The 24,136-nt window shown below is 40.0% G+C and overlaps 1 protein-coding gene across 1 annotated transcript in view; it reads left to right on the forward strand.

The window, feature by feature from the left end:
- The window catches only part of itgb2 (integrin, beta 2), a 40,526-nt gene that overhangs the window by 1,310 nt on the left and 15,080 nt on the right, over positions 1-24,136 (forward strand). Inside the window, exons 2-12 of the mRNA XM_079277052.1 lie at positions 1,747-1,795; positions 2,872-2,969; positions 10,550-10,754; positions 11,059-11,229; positions 11,900-12,141; positions 15,309-15,467; positions 16,048-16,143; positions 16,248-16,337; positions 16,498-16,635; positions 18,327-18,517; positions 20,307-20,539. Of these exons, the coding sequence (XP_079133178.1) occupies positions 1,750-1,795; positions 2,872-2,969; positions 10,550-10,754; positions 11,059-11,229; positions 11,900-12,141; positions 15,309-15,467; positions 16,048-16,143; positions 16,248-16,337; positions 16,498-16,635; positions 18,327-18,517; positions 20,307-20,539 (1,669 nt within the window). The 5' untranslated portion in view covers positions 1,747-1,749. The remainder of the gene's footprint in view (positions 1-1,746; positions 1,796-2,871; positions 2,970-10,549; positions 10,755-11,058; positions 11,230-11,899; positions 12,142-15,308; positions 15,468-16,047; positions 16,144-16,247; positions 16,338-16,497; positions 16,636-18,326; positions 18,518-20,306; positions 20,540-24,136) is intronic.

Raw genomic sequence — 24,136 nt, forward strand, 5'->3', positions numbered from 1 at the left:
GTGACCTTGTTTAGACATGTTTTACACGTAGGCAGGAGGCTACTTACAGTAGCAGTAATTACAAGATCTGTTGAGATGGATCTTTCTGTGCAGTGTTGACCTGGGGTTTCCTCTATTCAAAAACACATCTCAAGGGTGGTCGGTTGATAAGCAGGGTGCATCATTCTGTAATGGCTTTCATACAAATGTCCATTGACTCTGTGTAAAAGCTTTTTGGACAAAACAATGAGAAGAAGAAAAACCATTCCATTAAGATTTGTGTTTCCAGCTCAAACTATTATGGTGATCAGTTGGCTGGCTGGCTATTACTTGTCAGAAACAGGAACAAATAATAAAGAGTGTTGCATAAACATTTCACAGAATAACCAGTGACTGGCAGGACAGCACCCTTTATTGGCAACCTGCCACTGCTCTACTTCACTTCTCTATATACCATACATACATCAAATGCAATAGCTTGTGATCTTCACAGCTCCATGTTTGTTTGCTTTGGGGTCCTCTTGCGAATTAGGTTGTGAGTATGCAAGCCTATGAACACCACATCCTTAGCTTTATTAAGGATGACAAAAAGGATGACGAGAGAGAATTTCTTTTTTTTAAAAGTTAGACTTGATAATAAAAATATCCCCATAGTTTAAATTATGAGATAGAAAGTCGATGTTATGAGATATAACATCATAACTATGACAGAAAGTCATAATTCTGAAATAGAAAGTCAAAAATATGAAATAGAAAGTCAAAATGATGAGATACTTAACACACAGTCACAGAAGCAGCTCTTTGGCTGGTTACTGTACACTTGACATGGAAATGTGTTGTGAGTACATTGAAGACTACTTTAAACGTGGCTTTAAAACACATGAAATACTTCATGTGGGATTGTTGTGCAAACGCACCCTTGAAAGGATTTTAAGCTTTGAACAAAGTTATTGTAATAACTTGTGTTTGATATTTTCTTTAACAGTTTGATCTTTGATAGAGTCATGTGGGTTTCTTAACACTAAATTAAAAGGATTTAAGTTACAACAGAAATGTGCTTACATATATTTTTACATTTATATAACTGCATGTACAATATTTTTACACTTCAATAAACAATAATCAAATGCAGAGAGTTCGTTAACAATATGTTAGGAGTAGTTACAGTTACACAGCCTTACATTTACAACCGGCCCTTTGTGGGCGACCGTGATGCTGATGTGGCCCGGAGTGAAGAGGAGTTTGAGAGCCCTGGTCCAGTCTGTCCTCAGTCCAATGTGAGAGGACCAAGAAGTAGAGCTGCCAGAGGGCTTGTGTCACGTTGAAGGTCCAGCGTCCATGTACGTTGAGTTTGTTTATTGGATTAAATCCAAAGTGGCAAAAACGAGAAAATAATATTTAGTCATTTCTCTGCAGCCAGTGCAAACTCTCCTGATGGGGGGAGGATGAGATGAAGGTAGCAGTTGGGTTGAGTTTTGTGTATTCTTGCCCTGCTGTTATTTGGTCGTTTGTTTTTTTAATAAGTGATGACTGTAAATTGAGACTGTATGGACCCAGTCGTAGAGGTGAAATGCTGATCCCTATTGGTTTGGAGCTTGTGGCCAGATCTTACACCTATAAATAAGTATCAACACCAAGGCACCTTAATTGATTTAAAGTGATATAAGGGTACACATTTTGAATTACCAAACAATTCTCACTCTGATCTCTTAAATGTTGCTCTAAGTGTCTTTGTCTTAATGATGTGTCTTTGTTTTTTGTCATCAGGAAATGGATTGGTTACTGTTTCTTCTACTCCTGCTGACGGGAAGAAATGGTAAGTTTGGAAAAGTTAACCTTACGTTATTTATTTGACAATCTTTAAGGCCCTACTAATGAATATGTTCTATATTAACAAACATACATGAACATACAGTTATGTGTGAGTCCAGAGGGGTTACTCGTACTAGCAAACATACAGGCTCTGTATTTCTTTCAAGGTTTTTATCCTGTAATCGTAATATATTCACCAAATATATGTAACTCTTTTTGTGTAATTGGGGAGCAAGGGGTTGAAAAATAGCTGTGGTGTCAATTTCCATTGAATAAAGAACAAAGTCAACAATGTCTGCAGCCGGATTCCCAGCACAGCTGAATGAATGAGATGTGCAAATCAGCGACAGACAGAGGAAAGCCAGTGTTTTATACAGTGAAGACTGTCGAGTTGCATTATCTTGTCCTGGAACAAAACAGCGTCTCGCAGAACATTGTAGGCCATCTTATCTTGTCTGAACTAATCTGGTGATTGCTGCATGCAGGCAGTTTATTTTGACTGCTTCACTAGTATCAGTGCTCTGAATATCGAATAATGTTGGGGACGTAGGTCTGGTTAATAATAATATCAATTAAATTTCTGTTAAAATAAAATCAATAGATCAATAGATGTTGTTGACAACAGGATACATAAACTATGTAGCAGAAAAATACATTGAATTGGTGATAAAAATAAATTGTTAGTTGTCAAATATTATCAATTCAATTCATTCACCTCTGGCCACCACCTTTCTTCACAAAAGGAAAATGATAGTCATTGAATATAGTCTCATAAAATACTTTCATAAAGTATACTAAACTGTCAATTTCGAACTCTGATCAATAATTCAATAAATAACTACAACCAATATAGTTAAGATTGAAGGATTTTGGAGTTCTTGACAGCAGAGATAGTCAGTAATCACTCCAGTACAACATTAAACGGACCAGCAAGACGATAGACAAATATTTATTTACATGATGATAAAGGTGAAACACACTATTCATCTATCTAAATAACTAAACAAACCAAAAAGAGTGTGTGAGTTTGTGCTGATTTTGCAGTTTCTTGAGACATAGAGATTGTGTTTTTCTTTGCAGGATTATGTCAACGAGAGGAAGTTTGCTCGAAGTCTGTGATCAACTCCTGTGGGGACTGTATTAGGTCCGGGCCATACTGTGTGTGGTGCAAACAGCTGGTGAGACACAGCGTCATGTAAACATGGGAGTTTACATCAGTGGTCTGATTGACTCAGGTGGCCCAACTGGGACTGAAGCGTGGGCACACACACATGTCGGACAAACATTAATCGACCATTTTTGTCTACTTTAAATGTTAACACTATAGTATCTTACTATTTCTTACATCCCTGTGATTTAATTGAAAATATGAATAGATCTACCAATAACAATACAGAGTGGCACTATACAGATCAAAGCTTTCATACTTCATCCACTCATCTGCAAACCAAAATCGTATTCTTATTCAGATTATTTCGCTGGCTCGGCAGTACACTGGTTTGCTACATGTCAGGTTTAAGACAGAAGTGCACCTATAATAATTTGGTTTGAACTATGACCGGACAGATTGCCAATCATGTCCAGGGAGACCCCCCAGCAGCCAGTATTAATGCCAGACTGGGAACAGCAGATTTTCTTCCTCCTAATGTTGGAGGCTGCTGTGACATTAACTGTAAGGTCTCCACAGGGACACCAATCATATCATGCCTGTTATTTTCCCGCCCATTGGGTTGTTTGGCTCCATGACATGATGACATGTTTACAGAGATGAGAAATCTCCAATTTCAAACTACATGGCAGTTATTGATGAGTTGATAGATTCTCACACTTATAACTAAAAAGGATATTTTAACTCAACCACGACATCGACTGCAGTATTTTAACATACTTGCTTGGTTTTACATTTTAAGAACTATATTTTTGCAGTTGCTCTTATTTCTTTCTACATTATTTATTTTGTTGAGCTAAATCAACGGTATACACTGTACCCTTCCAGCCCAATATCATTTTGTTTGTAAAATAGTCACAAAATACAATCTATTGGTTTTGTGTACACAAGTTGTCCTTTTGTGTGCGTTGCTCAGCACAAAAACAATAGCAATAGAAAGTTAATCAGGATACTTTTTTGTGGTGGAAACTCAAATTTAACTCATCCATGTGACGATGCTGCGGTCAGAGCTTGTGATGTAGTAATCAATAAGAAAGACTACTTATGGTGGGGGGGTCAAACAAAAAAGCCCTGTGACCTGTCACAGGGCTTTGAGACCGCGTTTCCCAAAGTTATGTTTTGGAGTGACGCATTTGTGAGGGTTTTCCTAAACCTAACCCATAGTTATTTTAAGCCCAACCATGATGTTTGTTGCGTAATGTCGTCCTGCTGACAGAAAAGCAAGTTGTGCAGAGCAACCCTAATGCTCAGGATGAAAACCTTTTCACAAAAATAATACTTCACAAACTGTGAGACTGTGATGACTCTTCCCTCGATACGCACTTCACAGCATACTATGAATTCTCCAATTGGTGGTCGGAGCCATTATTTATCTCAATAAAGAGCGAACAACTTTCTCCAACAGACATACTGTTTTCATTTACTGAAGACCATATTTGTAACTAGAAAATGCATTTCCTGCTGAAAATGCGTTGGAATGCTGAAAGCTGAAATGAATCTCAAAAACATTGCTGAAAATAGATATCCAATTTTTAAAAAATTGCAAAAAGCTGAATAATTCAAAAAGTTGAAAGATTACAAATATGAAGTTATATCACCCCTCTCCTGAAAGAGCTGAACATTTTGATATTCGAACGGTTTCTGTAGCTTAAAAGAATTCCAGCAGTAGTGATATTTGTTGTAGTAGTAGTAGAAGTATTATTCGCAGTATAAGTATGAGTAGCATTTGAATAAGTACTAGTTGTAGCAGTAGTGATATTTGTAGTAGCAGTAGAAATTGTCATCGAAGTATTTGTAATTAGAAGAAGTAGTAGAAGTAGTAGTATCAGCAGTCGTACTAATAGCTGTAGTAGTATTAGTACTGGTTATTAGTACTGGTAGTAGCAGGAATAGCAGTATTAGCAGTTGTGGTGTCAGTAATAATAGTAGTGGTAGTGGTAGTAATAGCAGTAGTGGTAGTAATAATATTTATGGTAGCAGTAATAGCAGTAGCAGTAATAGTAGCAACAGCAAAAGTTGTAGTAGTAGTGGTAATACTAGAAATATTATCAGTAGTAGTAGTTGTCGCAGTATTAGTAAGAGCATTCATTATTTCAACAAAAAAGCCGAATTTTGAGCTTAATGTTTACATACAGTTAATCCATGGGGCTTTTATTTTGAAAGGGTGGGGCTGGGTGGGGGAGGGAGGGGGAGAGGAGACATAATCATAATGTTTGACACATAAACAGAGGTTATTAAATGACAGGCTTCATCACAAGCAGTTCAGTTAGAATTCACTCTCTGGGGCTTTTATTTTGAAATGGGGTGTGGGGTGTGGGGGAGAAGGGGAGAGGAGACAGAATCATAATGTTAGATAAACACAAACCGGTTATTAAATGACAGGCTCATCACAAGCATTAGGATTCATTCTGTGGGGCTTTTATTTTAAAATGGCGTGTGTGTGTGTGTGGGAGGAGGGGGGAAAGACCTCTAAAGATCCCTAAGACCTGAATGACTGTATGAGAGACACAGAGAGAGAGAGGGAGAGGAGTGTATGTGCGCGTGAGTCTGTGAGTCTGTGTGTTTATCAACATCACTAATTGGCTCAATCGCAAACACCTGTGTGCCTGAAGCCATTTGAAAATATTCTCCATAGAGATCCTATTGAAAAAATAAAAAGCTTAATAATTCAAAAGGTTTAAAGGTTAGAAATATGAAAAGTCATAGCAGACCTCTGGTGAAAGAGCTGAACATTTTAATAGTTGAACGGTTTCTGTAGCTTAAAAAATGAAGGAGGAGAAGAGGTGCGACGGAAGAAATAGAAGAAGTTGAATAAAGATTCGAAGAACAATAGTTGGAATGCTTAACAGCATTCCAACAATTATAAAAACCATATATACCTGGGCCTTCACTGCTGTCTTACCACCCAATAACCTCATGATGGCGCCACAGCTACGGTTATTTGTTTCTAGGGGCGTAACATCACGTATTCGTTTTAAACCGTTCGGTACAAGGCTTACAACCCGAACAATAATACTGGTGCATTTGGAAAATGCAGAAGCTTAAATTGTGGTAAATATAACGTTTCCGGTGGACACCGGTCTGTCTGTCTGTTTAGTTTCCGGGTCAGCGTCTGACCCGGAAACAGAACACGCACAAACTCACGCTACATTCTCCCCGCAGCGTTCAGCTGTTCCTACTGATTCAAACAGGGCGAAGCAATCGCCACACAATCCCAATTTCTCCAGACCATCATTGTTGTTTGTAAAAGAAAACAGCCCAAACTGATTCAGTGATCCGGACCCTAACCCCACGCAGGACGGGATGCTTCGTAATTAACGGACAATGCATACGGTCAAAATCGATGTAATTAACACAATGACAAGAGCAAACTCACAAGAACCGTCACACATATTCACAACAAAGCATGACAAAACAATCCAGCAACGCTCACACTAAAGAGCAAGGGCCATTCAAATAGTATTTACACCAGGGAACAATATATAATATACATATCTAATATCCATAAACAATACGATAGGCAAAATGAACACACTGCAGATATAAAGAAAACAAAAGCAGTTTCACTTACCAAAGCTGTTCTATTTAAATACAAAGTCCGTCCTCTTTGTTTACAAAGAGGTCAATAACTCGGCTGTGCAGTACATCCGTGCGTTTCAGTTCCAGCAAGAGGTCCTTTTCAGTATTCTATTCTTCTTAACTTGTTCAATGTGGAGCTCCGTTTCCCTGCGAACTTGTTGGTTGATCTGGAGATCCACTCGGGTCCTTCCAAACGTTTTTAAGAGCACCGTCGCTTGCAAGTGTCCCGCCGTACTTTGGTGTCGTGTAGCGGCTTTGCTCAGGCAGCTTAATGTCCTTCTTGAGAAAGGCGTTCCCAGTAACTCCGCCACTAAATCAGCTTCTCGTCCTTCCTCCATTTGATGTTAAAAAAACAAAGCTAAGTAAAAAAAACTAAAAATGCCATAATTTCTTCCATATCGTTCCACTTGAACTCTGACTGCTGACAACCTCAGTTCTGCTAGCAAGCACAAGTTTCACTTTAGTCACATGCTCGCCCACTGACCAATCACAGCACACTCTGCAGCGCGTGCACCTGGACACGAGCGGCACGTAATGCTGACGTCATTATAGGCCGCTAGCCGACGCTGCACGTCAAAGAATACGCCCAACATGTCAAACTAAAGATCTGATTGGTTGAACACGATGACAATCAACAATATCGTCCCCGTGTACTTTAACCTGCACTGCACAGAGCCGAGTCTGCAGGCCTCTGGCACAGACACACATAGAGGTGAGATCTGAGAGCAACTGAGAGCAACTGAGGAAGACAGTAGCTGTGCAATGAGAAAACAAGATAATGGGAAAAATATTTTTAGCAATTATAATACATGTAGTGCATTTAAGAAAAATTACTAAATTATAAAATAAATTATAATTTTTTAATAAATATAAATAGCTTTGTGATTGTGTTTAGGCCAGCACAGAAGGCCTTGCAGGCCCTGACGGCCCGCCACTGATAAAAACTCACTGCAGGTGTGTGTGATGGAATATTTCTAGGTTAATCGGGAGAAGAGAGTTTTTGTTCACAAATCGATAATGAAGTCATCAGAAGATTCAAAGTTGTCTTTTTCTCCGTTTATTTGCTTGCAAGGGAAGAATGCACAACACAGTACGTATTCGGCACCATGTTGTAAAGACCTTGACTAACTGCAGGATTCACCACCGTTTTATACACGGAGAAGTCCTTTTTTGCAGATAAATCATACACAGGAGATGAGGGGCCCTCTGACACAGGTTAAAGGCTTCTGCTCATTATTTAGTTCCTGTCAGGTGTGTTCGCTGGGAACCAGTCACAGTTGTCACGATTTACAACAAGTCCCTCTTTACTGCACAGTTTTGAACACACGTAAGTTGCAGGTTCACAACTCCGTCACACAGAGGCCTTCAACATATTTTTCCCTTGTAGTCTTCACTTCCCCTTCTTGTGTGGGAGCGTGTGATAAATCAAAAGTAAGAAAACAGGACATCTGGTACATAAATTGATAAACTACTTCTGCAGGACTGCTGTTTTGTGTCTGTCTGTGTTCATCACTTTCAATTGTACATTCTTTAAAACTTCACATGAAGTTATATATGTAACATATTTTCCCATTACATTTGTCAAAAGCCTGAACAAGAATCGTACGAGTCTTAAGACAGGTTTTAACTCAAAGCCTCTCTCTGTCGCTCTCTTTTTCTTTCCCACAGTGTGACACACAGACAAAATATTTAAACTCTGTTCTAAAGCTTACAATTATTAAAAAGAAAAAATGAAGACGACAGTGGTGCCATACCCCCCAAAAGTCTAAATGTGTGCGCAAGTACAACCCTGACTTTCTTAAGTACGGCTTTGTGAACGGAGGCAACGAGGCAGAGCCGAGGGCTCAGTGTGTGGAATGTGGGCTAATGCTATCAAACGAAGCTCTGAAGCCTTCAGAAATAAAGCGACGCGTAGCGACGAAACATGCAACGCTCGTGGGAAAGTCTGTTGGGCTTCTTGTTGTGTATGCAGGTTTACATACACATGATAATAAATGTCTTTGTGATCATCACATTGTATCATCTCATTTATTTAACAAGGGTTTTGCCTGTTCAACACCGGCATCCTCGATCCCCTCCCCTTCCGTTCCTACGGCTTGTTTGCGCAAATACATCACAAAACATGTCCGTGTTTGGTATCCCAGCATGCCCAAAATCCTCATCTTTGCAAAGAAATCATCGATTTTCTTTCATTTCTTATGTTCCTCCACAAAAGGAGCCCACACACACACTGTCCAAAGTCGCCATAACCGCTGCAAGTCGTATCTTGGAGCATTTCGACGGAAAAAGACACATTACAGACCCGACAACGTGCTAGCGGATGTTAGCATGGAGCTACTGCCTTCAGAAAACGCTAGTACTTATAGTACAAACCGTATCCTCCTCTTCCATAAGCCGTCAACCAACGTTTGCGTAACTGAGCTATTCTCATGCTCGATCGTGCGCTCGGTCGCAGCCATTACGCACAGCAAGTCCGCTACTCACACACCATGTCTTTGATCATGTGTACATAGTTTTTGCAATTTGCAAAGGCTACAAGTAAAAGTAAAATAATATAATATCAAAATATAAAGGGAGAAACACCTTTAGTGTGTCAGAATATCATGTGGTTACCATGTGTGCATTTGGGTCTCCAAATATCCTTTTAGAGCTCCGCCTGGATCTCTTCATGGAGAAACTCTGTAGAATGGTCATACTTTCTCCAATCTTCTTCAAATGTGAGGCAGTTGTTCACTGATAGTGTAGTTACAGCCCTATACTGTCCTTTACCTGTACAGATACAGCCACCGGCAGTTATTTATACTGAAAGATACTTTTTTATTTTATGCAGACAAAAATCTTCAATTTGTACTGATCCAAAGGCCCACTGCTCTGTTTCTGTATGACCTACAGGTTGTCTGACACTTTTGATGCATATAGTCAGAGTGGTTCAGAAGCTACAGCCATTTTAATTTGGGTATGTCAGTTTAGGCGGTTTTGCTCCAAAATAGGGTGGAGTTGAACAGGTAACAATATAGTTATTGAATACAAATCAAACCAAGAGTGAGATCAATTAGTTCAACTAATTGTGTTAATATTTAAATGGGCCCGGGACACTTTGTACTTGAAAGGTTGGGCCCCGAGGTAAAAAAGGTTAAGAACCCCTGCTCTAGGGTGCTCTTTAGGGTTGAAAATGTGATAAAATGTCCTCTACGGTGCCCTTCCAATGGGAAAAAAGGGTTGATCCCATATAGGCTCCCCCACTGCATGCAACTGTGTGCCCCTCAGACAGCCTGAGTTCGCCATTGCTTGTGAGTTTAACTCTCTTTCCTTGGTCGTTTCATTGGTTACGCCGCAGCAACACTCACTGGTTTGAGTAGCTCGACCCTGGCCTGGTGTCCTCTTCTTGTTTCCCCAACTGTGCCGCTCATTGTTGGCTTCAGTTACTTTCGGTTGTCAAACAGAATGGAACTATTCATTCTCCTATTTGTCCTCGACGCTTCCAGCTTTGAGTCTCTCAACAGTGATTGTCAGAGCTACCTGCACAAACAAATGACCTTGCATTTACTTTGACATTCTGTCATGTTACTAACACTGAAGACACATTCAGTTTTTTGTCAATTTCTACACAATTACAGTTATGATTGTATTCGGAGGTACACTCAAAATGACCTGACTATGCCATTAGTCGACACAGGAAATACCGTTTAACTCGTGCACTCAGTGAATGATGGTCACAGAAATATATGGCCGCATCAACCACAGTCTTGCCTGTAACCTCGACGTGCGTGAAGATGCGAGGGCCTGATCAATGCTGCTTGCAGCTTTAATTTGAATATGGCTTTTACTTGAGAATTTATACTGTACAGCAGCTTTCAAATTCATCTTTAAAAAGTTTAAGCTCATAACTTGTTTCTAAAACCATACAAATAACAATATTATATGCAGACATAGATGAGTGAACCAAGTCAATCTTAAGTAGAGGAGATAATTCTTGTCATTTTTGTGTTTTATTGCATTCCCTTTGTACAGGATTTCACCAAAGCAGGTGAGCAGGATGCAGTACGCTGTGACACCCGAGCTCAGCTGAGAGAGAGAGGCTGCAAGAGTGAAGAAATCATCTCCCCAGAGACCAATCGATCAATTGACAAGGAAGATCCTCTGTCATCCACGTCATTCAAACAACAGGAGCCTGTCCAGCTGAGTCCACAGAAGATTAGTCTGAGACTGCGATCTGGTTAGTGAAATCAGTTAATGCTTAACTTTGACTTGAGCAATGCAGTGTTTGGAGTAAAACCAGAGCAGTGACCTGTGAGCTCCAGGGCCATTATTTGGATCTGTGCAGGACTGGGCTGGGCAAATAAAAACAAACAGAAAAGTCAGGAATTCTAAAAACTTGCTTTGTTTATTGTGTTATAATATCATCTACCGTCATATTTCATTTGAGAATTGTATAAAGGTACTGTCAATGAACTTTAAATATGCATACTGTACATGAGCATGTTCGTATTTGTTGTTTTTGTTTCTCTTCTGTGTTACAGGGCTTCCTACCACATTCAGTGTTTCTTTCAAAAGAGCTAAGGGTTATCCAGTCGATCTCTACTATCTGATGGACCTGTCTTACTCCATGAAAGATGACTTGAAAAATGTCAAAGAACTGGGACAACGTCTTTTTGCTGCTCTGAAGAAAATCACAGAATATGCTCAAATAGGTAATTTGATTATAATCTAATTCTGACAACTTGAATCATCTAAAATACTAATACCTATTATTTGAAAACACTTCATAATAAAGCTACAACTTACAGTGTACTTATCTCCAGTAGACAAAAATGCTTCCTTGATCAGATGGAGCCGTGATTACCAATACTTCCTCCTCATCTCCACAAACACATGATCAGGAAGTGTCAACGGAGCTTGTCATCATACTCTTTTATTAAGAGGTCATTCAATGTTGGGGATCCAGCATTATAGGGTGCATGGCTGGATCTAGACCCTCAACTCTGCAGAGTAAAGCTTAGTTTATGCAAGGCATGGGTGCCAGAAAATGACATTGTCACAGCCAGCGCAACGCTTGGTCGTGAACCTCTGAATTTTTGTAACTTGCCGCTCGTAATCACGTGACTGTCACAAATAGTTCCCTGAATAAAGCACTATTTACATGTCTAGGGATTGTAAAAAGAAGGTCAATATGCTTTTAGATGCTTTAGAAATAGGTCTTCAAAAATCTTTAAATGTTTTGCAGCCAAATCAAATTGTTTACAGGATATTGTATTACAGGATTTTATTTAAGTGTGTCAATTTCTTAATGCATCTCAATGGTGTGATGAACCTGTGCTACCTTATAAAGAAATAAAATAATCACCGTTTCTATAACTACAGGGTTTGGTGCCTTTGTTGATAAGACCGTCCTTCCTTACACCAACACCAACAAGGAGAAACTGCTGAAGCCATGTGATGAGAATGACCAGCAGTGCCAGCCTGCCTTTGGCTACAGACATGTGCTTCGAATGACACCAAGGGAAGATGAGTTCAAAAGCAAAGTGACAGAGCAGTTAATTTCTGGGAACTTGGACTCTCCAGAAGGCAGTCTCGATGCCATGATGCAGGCTGCCATATGTGGGGTAAGGACTCAACCAAATAGATAACTACAGTATGTACTGTTTATTATTAAAAAACAAATGAAACCTTCTGTTTGGGCCCATTCAAGTAGCAGTACTGTAGCACCCCGTTACCACAGAAATCCGGTTCAAACACCGTAAAGGCACGTACACAGGAAGCAGTGTTATGAAAATACAAATCTTTTATTGGTCCAAATCTAACTGTGTGGAGCAACCAGTGACAGCTGGTTTAGCAGGAGGAGTTCACAGACCATGCACTGAGATCGGCATCACAAACAATTTAAAGTGAAAGACACAAAACAAAAGACCAAGGCAGCGTCCCACTAACTAGAAAAGAAATGAAAACGAAAACATAAATAATCACAAATAACTGCCAATAAAAAGAAAACAAACCCAAAAAGATTTTAATTCAACCCACCGAATGTTCAGCAACCCAGCCACCCCCACTTGGATTCCCCCCCCCCAACTACCATTGGGTGCACTGCTCAGAAAGCTCTAAAAAACACAAATACAACATTACATCTTTCATAATTATACCCAGCATACAACATACATAAAGAAAAACCCATTCCACTCTCAATATATTTACCCGAATCGGCCATCCCCCAAACACACGCTGTCCCCTCCGTAACTGATTCCTCCCAGACACTGCGCTACCGACGCAACTTCAGCGGCCTCACGCTGCGTCTCCGCTTGATGTGGGCGAGCAAGTGTTGGACTCGCCCCCCCCTTCGGTTGGGCAGAAAACTGGGCCAGCAAATTTCATTGTCAAGACGTAACAATGTTTTTTCTGTGGTCTGACACCTTTTGGTTAAAAGGAAGTTTCCATTTTCAAGCTCTCAATCATACTCAGACTGAACAAACGGACCAAGACCGCCTGAAAAAGAAGATATCACTTGGTGGTGCAGTTTATTCCTGTTTAGCTTGTGATAACATTCGTTTTCCTGAGACAACCAAATAATAAACGTTTTATCGCGCGCTAAAGGCTTTAAAAAATATAATTGCTAGCACAACCATTCTTGCCTTCCATATTATTCATACTAAATACACAATCTTTCCCTAGCCTTAACCAAGTGTTGTGACAGCCTAAACATAACCCAGGCCAATATTCTATAGATACAGACACTGAAACTGGAGTAATATTAGTAGCAGAATGTCAATATACAGTCAAAAGATGATTTTCACTGTGTATGTTTGCTGTGAATAAGAGACATGGAATCTCTAGAAGAGATGCAGCTGACACGGTAAAGCCTCGCAGCTCACGCAGGCGCTGTGCTGCTCTAACCTGTCAGGCTGGTCTCATCCAGCATTCGTGGCTATACCTAAGAATGCACCGGAATCCCACAAAATCATTTAATATGTTACCCATGTTATCTTGAACGAGGAACTTTAAAGACCGCAGAAGCCCAGGGTGGTAGGGAAGGTGTATGGGCCCAACAAAAAGCGATCCCGCTCTTCATTCCTCATGTGAAACGAGAAGGCAACGATGACTTATTTTTCACCTAATTTGAAAACTTCAGTAACTTCCGTCATTATTAAAACCCAAACGATGATCTTTCTTAAACCTAACTAAGTCGTTTTGTTGCCTAATGTCATGCATATTTGGAAATAAGGATTTTTCAGCAGTAGCACCTAATGTCTGTCCGGGGGAAATCAATGACACGGCTCACAATGTTGAACAACATTCAAGGATTGAACAGATTATTGTTGATTAGCATAGCAAAATCACCAGAGGCCCGACGATAAGATATTACCCAAGTCACAATAAGATAGTATTGCGATTTTAAACCTTTTTTGCAATATGCTGAGTGTTGCAATATCCAACGTTGTGATATATTGCGATTTATTATCTATTTTCATTTGTATTATGTATTATGGATTATTGTATTATAATTATTCAACAGCTCAATGGCAGGGGGGGGGGGATCCAGAGAAACTGGTGAGGAGGTAAAAGTCAGTGTTGAAATTAGGAGCAGAGGATGAGTTAAAGGTTCTAGATCTTGTTTTGAGGACTGGGTTACAGGAAACACAAGGCAAAAAAGCGTAAACATACGACATTGGTGGTCTGAGAAACAGGCATCTACACAGCCAATGTCAGGAATCTTTCGACCGACACTTAACTCTAGTCTTGATCTAAGCTTGGCTGACAGGAAGCCAGTGTCGTGACTTAAGAATCGGGAGTGATGGTGGTCTAACCTTTTGGTCCCTGCAAGAACTCTAGCAGCTGCATTTTGAAGAAGCTCTTTGATGGTCATTTTGGAGATAGCAGGAATGAGTTTTTGAATGAAGTCTGTGAGTTTGATGATATATGTATGGTAATAAAAAGCTAATATTGTCGCAGCTTTTATGTGGCTATTTAGACTGAGATCAGAGTCAACTATTACGGCAAGGGGGGCACCACAGGTGCAAGAGGTCTTAATAGAGGTTTAATATTTGGAAGGTTTAATTTAGCTTAAAGGTTCCCGATCCCACATTCAGAGGTAATACAACTATTATCCATGTCGCGATATAGATAAGCAATGTGTACCTGAGCAGATAATGAGGTCTCTCTCCCTCTTCATGTGTTGTTATCAGAGCTTCTCCTTTGTTCACGTAGCTGGCCGTCCGCATTCCTTTCAGTGCATGTACCACAGATGAAAAATACTGAACAAGACAGGTCAACTTAAAAAGGCAGCACATACAAAAATAAACACTGCTCCTGAGAAGCATGTGAGCTCACGGTCGCTGCTCTGCACTGTTCTCACTACAGCCGGTGACAGCGTCCCAACCAACATCGCCGATTCCGAAGCGTAGCACCCACCCTCCAGTTCAGCCTGTTAGCTCTGTCAGCACTGTTTCCATTGTTTGCACTGTTCGTGCTCCCTTAGCTTAGCCGTTGCCATGTTGTGACAATAGATATGCTGTGAATTTCGTGATGAGCACTTTTGTGTATAAAAGTGCAACTCCCACATTTTGTAATGACCACTGCAATATGTAATAATTTATTGCAAAATTTGGGTATATATATGACATGTTGCTCTCAAACTGTTTATTACAAAATGCAGCAGATTATTACAAAGTGGGAGTTATTACATAATGAAATGAAAATGTGTAACATTTTGTCAAGTTATTGTTTGTGCACCTTTGAAGTTTTCTTGCCTAAATAATCCCTACGACACATCGTTGTTTAGAACAAAATAGGTTGGAGGAACAGCAGCACTCGGCTGATAGTGCTGACCACTGATGCTGGATTCCACATGGCCGGAGATGGAAAATTAGCCGGCATACTGGAACCTAATGATGAACAGTGTCACATGGAAAACAATCTTTACACCAACAGCAATGAGATGGTATGTATGGAATAACATAAAGGAATCAAAGAGTTGCATTGCCATGTTATTGTAATCGTTTTAACTAGAAATGTGCAGATCCCAGCCAGCCCTGTGTCTGCAACGACCACTGTAATATTTGATTGAATGAATATAAATCAAAATTGTCTAACCCCCCCGTCTATGACTGAAAGTGTATCAGACATGTTTTTCACTCGCACATCTAACACAACATATAGGCTCTCATTGTAATCTATGAATATGCCTGCCCAGGCTTTGTACAGGCCTGCATCTCAGCTCTGTTTGAAGCTCTTATTTAGGCTTCAAGTCTAGTTTTTTGACAATATGCATGTAAACTGGAGGTTGATGCCCAATAAAGAGGCACAACATAACTGTGTCTCTGGCCGCTGAGCAGAGGCGATGCAGTCAGCTGTGTGTGTAGTTCCATTGCCTGTTATCCAAACACACCATCCAAAACGATAAAAGTGAGCAAACTGTTTTCCCCATAGACAAACTGTCTATGATTTTGCCGAGCATGTAAGAAGTTTACCATGGACATTGGGTGTACAACTTTTCACTATTTCTCTGATGTTGTGTTTAGGACTACCCATCTGTTGGACAACTAGCCATGCAGTTGGAGAAAAACAATATTCAGCCAATATTTGCAGTGACAAAAAATGTGGAAATTGTCTACAAGGTAAATGAAGCTTTTATTTCTGTACATGGTTTTATTTATTCATGGAGCACACATTATATTCCTACTCTGATGGATTTTCAATTTGACCTTCTGTTTTATCCCAGCAACTTTCTAAAATGATTCCAAAATCAGAGGTGGGAGTTCTGTCATCAGATTCTAAAAATGTTGTTGAGTTGATTGAGAGCGCCTACAATGTAAGTTGTTACTTTGCTACTGACACATTTTGCTACATGTTTCCCTTTGTGTATGTGTACCTGTCCCTTGTGAACAATACATTTGTTTCTTCTTAATCTTATGTTGTTGTATTGCTGTTATTGTATCTCATAACACTCTCAAATGTGTAATCCCTGACAGAGGTTGTCCTCCAAAGTAACTCTGACCCATGATAATCTGCCTGAGCATGTTCGAGTTGAATACACCCCTAAGTGCGATCATGCAGGACCACCAGGTGACAGTGAAGGGGTTTGTGACAATGTACGAGTGGGAGAGGAGGTCAGTTATTTTTGTAGTTTTACATGTACTTTTCATAGTTTGTTGATATATCAAGCGCATCAATAATCATTTACGACGGCCACCTTTTTACAATACATGGTTCATGTTGTAATAGTAATGGCACTGGCACACCATACTTCCCCACTCAGTGTCCTTGCAATTACACACTGGCACTTTGTTAAACTGTTCCACAAACAGGAAGGAGTATGTATTGCTTCTCCCAAATGTGATGTTCGACAATTGGTAGAGGTCTCTGAGGAAGTCCAAAAACTTAGAGGCATCAGGGGTGGAGACTTTAAGTCTCTTGACATTGTTGGTCTGTCACAGCATATACGCCTCTTCAGTGTCACATGGAGGTGGTGGTTCTCATGTTCTTTTAAAGGGACCACAGGATGTCCTGCAACTATCAGTGTATCCCATTCATTGTTCAGGCTAACAGGGAAAGATAATGCCAAGATGGTGGAAAAATGGTGCATTGGAGTTGTCCAAATAATGCACTGTATAATTACTACACTAGGGCAGAGGTCTTCAACAGGGGGTCCGCGGAGGCACTGCAGGGGGGTCGTGAAATCTTTGGTTGATTAGACACTTTTTTAAAAATTTTCACGAATTTAAACGTCTTTACGTACACATTAACATGAATACAACATATTGTAGCGAATGGATAAATGGAGGCAGAATCTGTTATCGTTCAGTCAGAAATGCGCACATTCAGCGACACATAGGAGCTCTCTCAAGCTGGGCACCGACCAGTTCACTCAGTGTGAGACTAGCCTGGACCTGTCCCTCCAGCCCTCCTGCACACAAAGAGGAGGACCCGCCCCTATCGCTGCTGTGCCAATCACGAGGCCGCATGTTAAATGCGTCTCTGTCAGGTTCCCCGTGATTGACCGAGAGCCTATTCAGTCCCCATGACTAAGATTCCAGGCACAAGGACGCATGCTGCAATATTATTTGAAAAGAAGATACCGTTGTAAAAAAAAATACGAATCCTTGTGCAATCATTTTTGCAAGATATTCCTGCTAAAACACTGCAGCTCCTATCCACAACAGCCAACTACTGAGGCCAGTATGTTATTATGACATTGTTATCAGCGAAAATGTTGTAACTCCACCAAAAAACATGAATGTGTCCATTATTGTAATAGTTCAGTATTGTATGAAAGATAACAGGTATGTTTATGCATGGCAGTGGCACTAATAGGCCATCACTCACTTTTCATTTCCACATTTATGTTTAAAATAATAAGGTTAATTTGAATAGCTTGTGTGCATGATTATCATGTAATTGACAGACAATGTTGATATTGGCATTGGTATCAGTTGACAAGGTGTGTTTATGAATGTCAGTGCACGGCTCCCTACTCACTGTACCGTACACATGTTTAACATAACATGAATATATCAACCTGTGTATTATTTGAATAGCTTAGTACTGACGGCACAATAACAAGGTATGTTTATACATGGTACTAGGCCCAATTTAATATAAAACACAATTTTATACAATATATATAGTACCCTGCTCCATCTCTCAGTTTGGGGGTCCTTGGCCTGAAAAGCGTTGAAGACCCCTGCACTAGGGGATCAAGAATGTAATTATTTCATTTTGAGTCTGCTTTTTATATTTTTTAAATGTTGTATTAAATGTATTACACTTCTGACTCCTTAACATTTACTGCCCTTTCCAGATCTCTTTTGATGTCACAGTGACAGCATCCTCATGCATGGAAGACCAGACTTTCACTATTAGACCACTGGGCATTAAAGACACATTGACAGTGACCGTATCTACATATTGCGAGTGTCAATGTGTAGATCCACAGTACAGTAGCCATCCACACTGCAATGGCAAGGGACGAGTCAGCTGTGGTATATGCAGGTAAGCTTTACACCCCTTACACAATGACTGTCAGTGATGTGATGTTGTAGCTTCGTGCAAACCATCCCTGATGCACAGGTGGGACAGTCCAGAGACAACCAATCACACTTGTTTTGATTCTCAGCTCTTGGTCACAGCTGTTTTCTCCTCCAACTCAACTATGGACCGTAAGCCCTTCAACGAATGGGGGAAATGCCAATGGAAGTGATAAATGGTTACCCCAATGGTGGACTCAGGCTGTTTGAGGGGCAGGGGTACAAATATATATAAAGGGCAGCAGTGTACAGAAAGTCGTCATCTTCCACGACATTGTCTCACACATAGAGGTCAACTTATTTTCTAGCATGAATAGTACGACATACCGTCTGCACTAGATTTAAGGGCACCCATCAGTGCACTGCATGACTTTGTTCCGACTGGTAGGGCACCTTAAAAGGGTTCTGCATCACTTTTTATTGCACATTGGGTAAATTCAGAGCCTTTGGGCATATTTTCGAACATGGCCGCCACTGTGCAGTCTATGTGTGCAGCCTATTCAATGTGATGTAACAGTAATGTGCAACAGGAACTTACATTAAAAAAATGAACCATTCAAACTGAGCTCCTGGGACATTTGAACTATTTGACCATTAGAGTTGTGGCACTGGTGGATAATAACTATCCAATCAGAGAATATGGAAATCACTAGGGGTGTAACGGTTCACAAAAGTCACGGTTGGGTTGGGTACGATGCAGTGGAGCCACGGTTCGGTACGTTTCGGTACAGCAGAAAACTATAAATGCAGAGAAATGTACTTGATTTTAAATATATTTATTCATTACAACTAACATCATGAAGTTATTCTTTGACTTTGAACAATGATGGACAATGACTACCTGGTTAAATAAAGGTTTAAAAAGAAAAAAATATATTTTTTATTTTTTATTCAAACGTGTTCGGTTCGTCATGCGTACCGAACTGTGAGCCTCGTACCGAACGGTTCAATACGAATACGCGTACCGTTACACCCCTAGAAATCATGTGTTTAATGTTGAACATGCCCACAAACTTTCGTCCTGCGAGAGGCAAGAGACAGCCTGCTATATACAATATGTGTGAACGGCGTTAGAGAGATAAAGTTTCCGGGTGAATGATTGACTTTGGCAAAGAGACTGCAAACCACAACCCGTGTCCTGCCAACAGTCAATGTTGGTTTCTGTTAGCTATGCCCATGATCTTTTCATAATCCTCAATACGTAAAGGAATTTTCAGCATGACGTATAAAGTAATGGGATATAAATGAAAAATTTAAATCAAAATAAGAAATAATAAAATGAAGAATACATTTTAGACTGACTGAAACCAACTATGCCACCCAGTTAAATGTGACGTCTAGAAGTTCCAGCTAGCAAAGAGGATCACACAGACTTAGTTAAAAATGTTCAAAGAATAATTATTACAAAAAGGTTGTTAAAAACCCAAGTTTAATACAATTATTTGAACAATTAAAAAAGTAAACAAATACACCAACACCTCTAACGCTTGTTTTATCCCTACACAAATACAAATATCAAAACAATAACTTGTGATTCACCAAATAAATGGAATGGAAAAATCTATTAAGGTGGCGGATAAGAATGTTTTTTTTTGCTCATAAAACTGATGAATGAAATGTCTGTAATAAAATGCATCATAGAGGGAGAACTGCTGGTGGACAAAACGCTCTCTCTTTAATGTGTTTTGTTACGATATACATTTTGTTATGGCAATTTTAGGTTTTATCGCTCTTTCTAACATGTCCTTATGCAGCTGCAGTGAAGGCTCCATCGGTCAGTTCTGCGAGTGCTCCATTGGCGATAAAGACGAGCGTACCCTGCGAGAATCCTGTCAGAGGCAGAATGGCACCGAGTGTGAGGGTCAAGGAGACTGTGTCTGTGGCAGGTGCAAGTGCCACACCACAGAAAGAGGAAGCAGTTACCATGGTGACTTCTGCGAATGCGACGATGAACACTGTGAGAGGTTCATGAATAAACTATGTGGAGGTAAAGTTTCAGTCATTTTAAAATGATCTGCATTTTAAAGTGTTACAGACAAAAAACTAACTTTTTCCATTGTAGTTTAACAAGTGCAGATACAAAACACATTCAGTATCCTTAAGACCTAACATACAGGTTGAATGCAGTTGATTTCTAATTAGCAAGGGGGGTAGGGAGGGAGGGGTGGATTGTTAAAGATAGATGATAAGGGAAGAGAGAAGATGGGTCACATGCAAAAAAAATGAGAAAGGGAAATACATGGTCTGTGTCTTCATCCAAGGGCCACGAGGAGGCCCCTAATATTTATTATAACATACACACATACCATACACAAACTGTTCTTTAAGGAACCAAGATATGCTGTGAGAGGGACATTTTATAGTGTAGAGACAAACAGTGTAAAGCTGCTAATTATTTACATTGTTAATCATTATAGTATTTATTGAGCAGACATGTAGCTGCTCAATGTTCCCTCACTCTATTGTGCTTCTCCTGAGGGATTTGCTGCTTCCGATAGAAAATGAGTGAAGGCTGTGAGAGATAGGCAAAGTGCTAATGAATGAACTGCCCCTTGGAAGAGGTGGAAAAAGGAATCTGTCACAGTTGTATATTTATTTGAAGCCCGTTATTTTACATGTATGGACAGTAAACAGTGGAAGCAGTAGTAAATTGCATTTGGCTTTACAGCAGACTGATCTGCCCATAGCGTCCAGGGAACCTTGCTGTGTAAGCTGGATTTATGCCTGATGCAAGAGGCTTGTAGACACTATGGCATAGGTCTGGGTTTGTAGGTCAATGTGGGATTTCACTCGACTGTTGTATCATTTGTGATGAGTCTGTATTGGGCTTTAGTTATGTTGTGATGTTTATTTGACAATGCTTGACGATCTCTCTCTCTCTCTCCTCCTCTCTCTCAGTATGATCCAGGACCTGGTTGTATGTGTGATACACTGTCCTGCTCTAATCATTTCTCTTTTGGTATATTTTTGAGGGTCAACACATGACATATTCTGTCCTCTTGACTCTTCTGTCCTTCCTGGAGAGGAATCCTCTGTTGCGCTCTCTAATGGCGTGTTCACACCAAACGTGGAGCGAATTCAACGCGCCGCAAATTCGCGTCCAACACACCGCCGGTCTCGCCGGGGACCATTTTGCCGTGTTCACGCAAATCGCGCCGGAGAGGGGGCGTGGCTTATCGCCTGAAAGCCGTTCAACTGTCCGCCATTAACCATAGAAAAAATAACCTATATTTCTGCTTAGTACGTGTTGTGGAAGTCACAGATATCCCGGAAAACTAAACGCCGTCATGTCTGGTTCATAACATTGTTCAGAGGAGCTCCGTGGATTGTATCGAGCTGTATTCACTGTGTCTAGCAAGCCACCGGTCGCTGTTTACTACAGCTGTAGGAACACAACATAAACTGATTTGGCTGTGATTCAACGGCAATAAACCGACAAAAAGGGACTCCGAAATAACTACGTAATGATGCCGATTTGTACTTGTCTTCTCCGACAAAAAGGGGCTCCGAAATAACTACGTAATGATGCCGATTTGTAGGTTACCTGTCTTCTCAATGGAGCTCTGATGGATCGGTGCTAGGCTATGCTAACATCGTAGCAGCTCCACCAGCACTCAATAATGTCATGTAGACGTAAATACGGCAGCGTCTATTCATTGTTTGTACCGTATGGTTTACACACACACATGTATACACATAGTTTGGTCCGGTCTCTATTGATATGAGGTATCGTAGAGCTCTGGGTGATTTGGTGTGAATGCAGCGTAAGGTTTCTTCCTTTTTTTACCCCTCTAAAGGTTTTTTTTGGAGTGTTTTCCTGTTCCGATGCGAGGGTCCTGGGACAGAGGATGTTCTATGCTGTACAGCAGTGATTCTCAACTGGTGGGTCGCGACCCAAAAGCGGGTCACGGACCTGTTTTCAGTGGGTCGCCGGCCTTTGCCTGACAAAAAAAAATTGTGATTTTATTTTGAAGGGCATTTTTTAAGCAGCGGAATTATTCCAGCATTTACGGCACTTGTTCAGTGGTGCAGGAAAAAGGCCGACCAATGCGTTGTGAATCACATCACGTGATGAAGCTCAGGCAATCAAATATGGGCATTCTGACAGGTTTCCTGACTTGAGTGAGATGTTCACACACCGTGACACACGGGGAGAGACGAGGATATACGGTGCTTCTCAAGTGTCTTCAGTGTCGTTTCCTCGATCCTCGATCCTAGCTTGAACCGGAAGTTGTTTCTGCGCCACCATATTGACGGCCGTCCCAAAGCTCTAATGGAGCTCTGAGGATGGAGGAGGGAGGAGGAGCCTTGAGTGAGGAACCACGAGAACAGACTTCCAAGAAGTCTTTTAACGGCCGACACGCCCCCTCATTGTTCATCAGTCATGTGAGTGGAGTGATTGACTGGAGTTTCATACCAGAGTGAAGACGGATCACAGATTAAACTCTAGTTTATATTTGATTAGGTTTCTGATTCAACATCTGGTTTAAATAAATGTTCATTGCCGTCTGAACAACAAAACGACCACAAACAACTTTCTTAATTTATTAGAAAGATTTGTGTTTTCATGAGTGTTTGAGTTAAGAGAAACAATAATCATATTCTGGGTTATTTAATAATGACGTCAGTCACAATTTAAAAACAGTACAGACGCAAATAATTCATAAATAAGACGATCGCATTCCTCCGGTAGAAATGGATCCTGAGCTTATAAACAGAACACAGTTTGTTAACAGACTACAGAGAGAAACACCTCTACAGTGGTGATCACTGTGTGTCTTTATTAGTTATTATATTATTAGTTACTGTTATTAAGTACAGTGGTGATCACTGTGTGTCTTTATTAGTTATTATATTAGTAGTTACTGTTATTAAGTACAGTGGTGATCACTGTGTGTCTTTATTAGTTATTATATTATTAGTTACTGTTATTAAGTACAGTGGTGATCACTGTGTGTCTTTATTAGTTACTGTGATTAAGTACAGTGGTGATCACTGTGTGTCTTTATTAGTTATTAGTATTATTAGTTACTGTTATTTAGTACAGTGGTGATCACTGTGTGTCTTTATTAGTTATTAGTGTTATTAGTTACTGTTATTAAGTACAGTGGTGATCACTGTGTCTTTATTAGTTATTATATTATTAGTTACTGTTATTAAGTACAGTGATGATCACTGTGTGTCTTTATTAGTTATTATATTATTAGTTACTGTTATTAAGTACAGTGGTGATCACTGTGTGTCTTTATTAGTTATTATATTAGTAGTTACTGTTATTAAGTACAGTGGTGATCACTGTGTGTCTTTATTAGTTATTATATTATTAGTTACTGTTATTAAGTACAGTGGTGATCACTGTGTGTCTTTATTAGTTATTATATTATTAGTTACTGTGATTAAGTACAGTGATGATCACTGTGTCTTTATTAGTTATTATATTATTAGTCACTGTTATTTAGTACAGTGGTGATCACTGTGTGTCTTTATTAGTTATTAGTGTTATTAGTTACTGTTATTAAGTACAGTGGTGATCACTGTGTGTCTTTATTAGTTATTAGTATTATTAGTTACTGTTATTAAGTAC

This window comes from Melanostigma gelatinosum (genome assembly GCF_949748355.1).
Source record: "Melanostigma gelatinosum genome assembly, chromosome: 10".
Classification (NCBI taxonomy): domain Eukaryota; kingdom Metazoa; phylum Chordata; class Actinopteri; order Perciformes; family Zoarcidae; genus Melanostigma; species Melanostigma gelatinosum.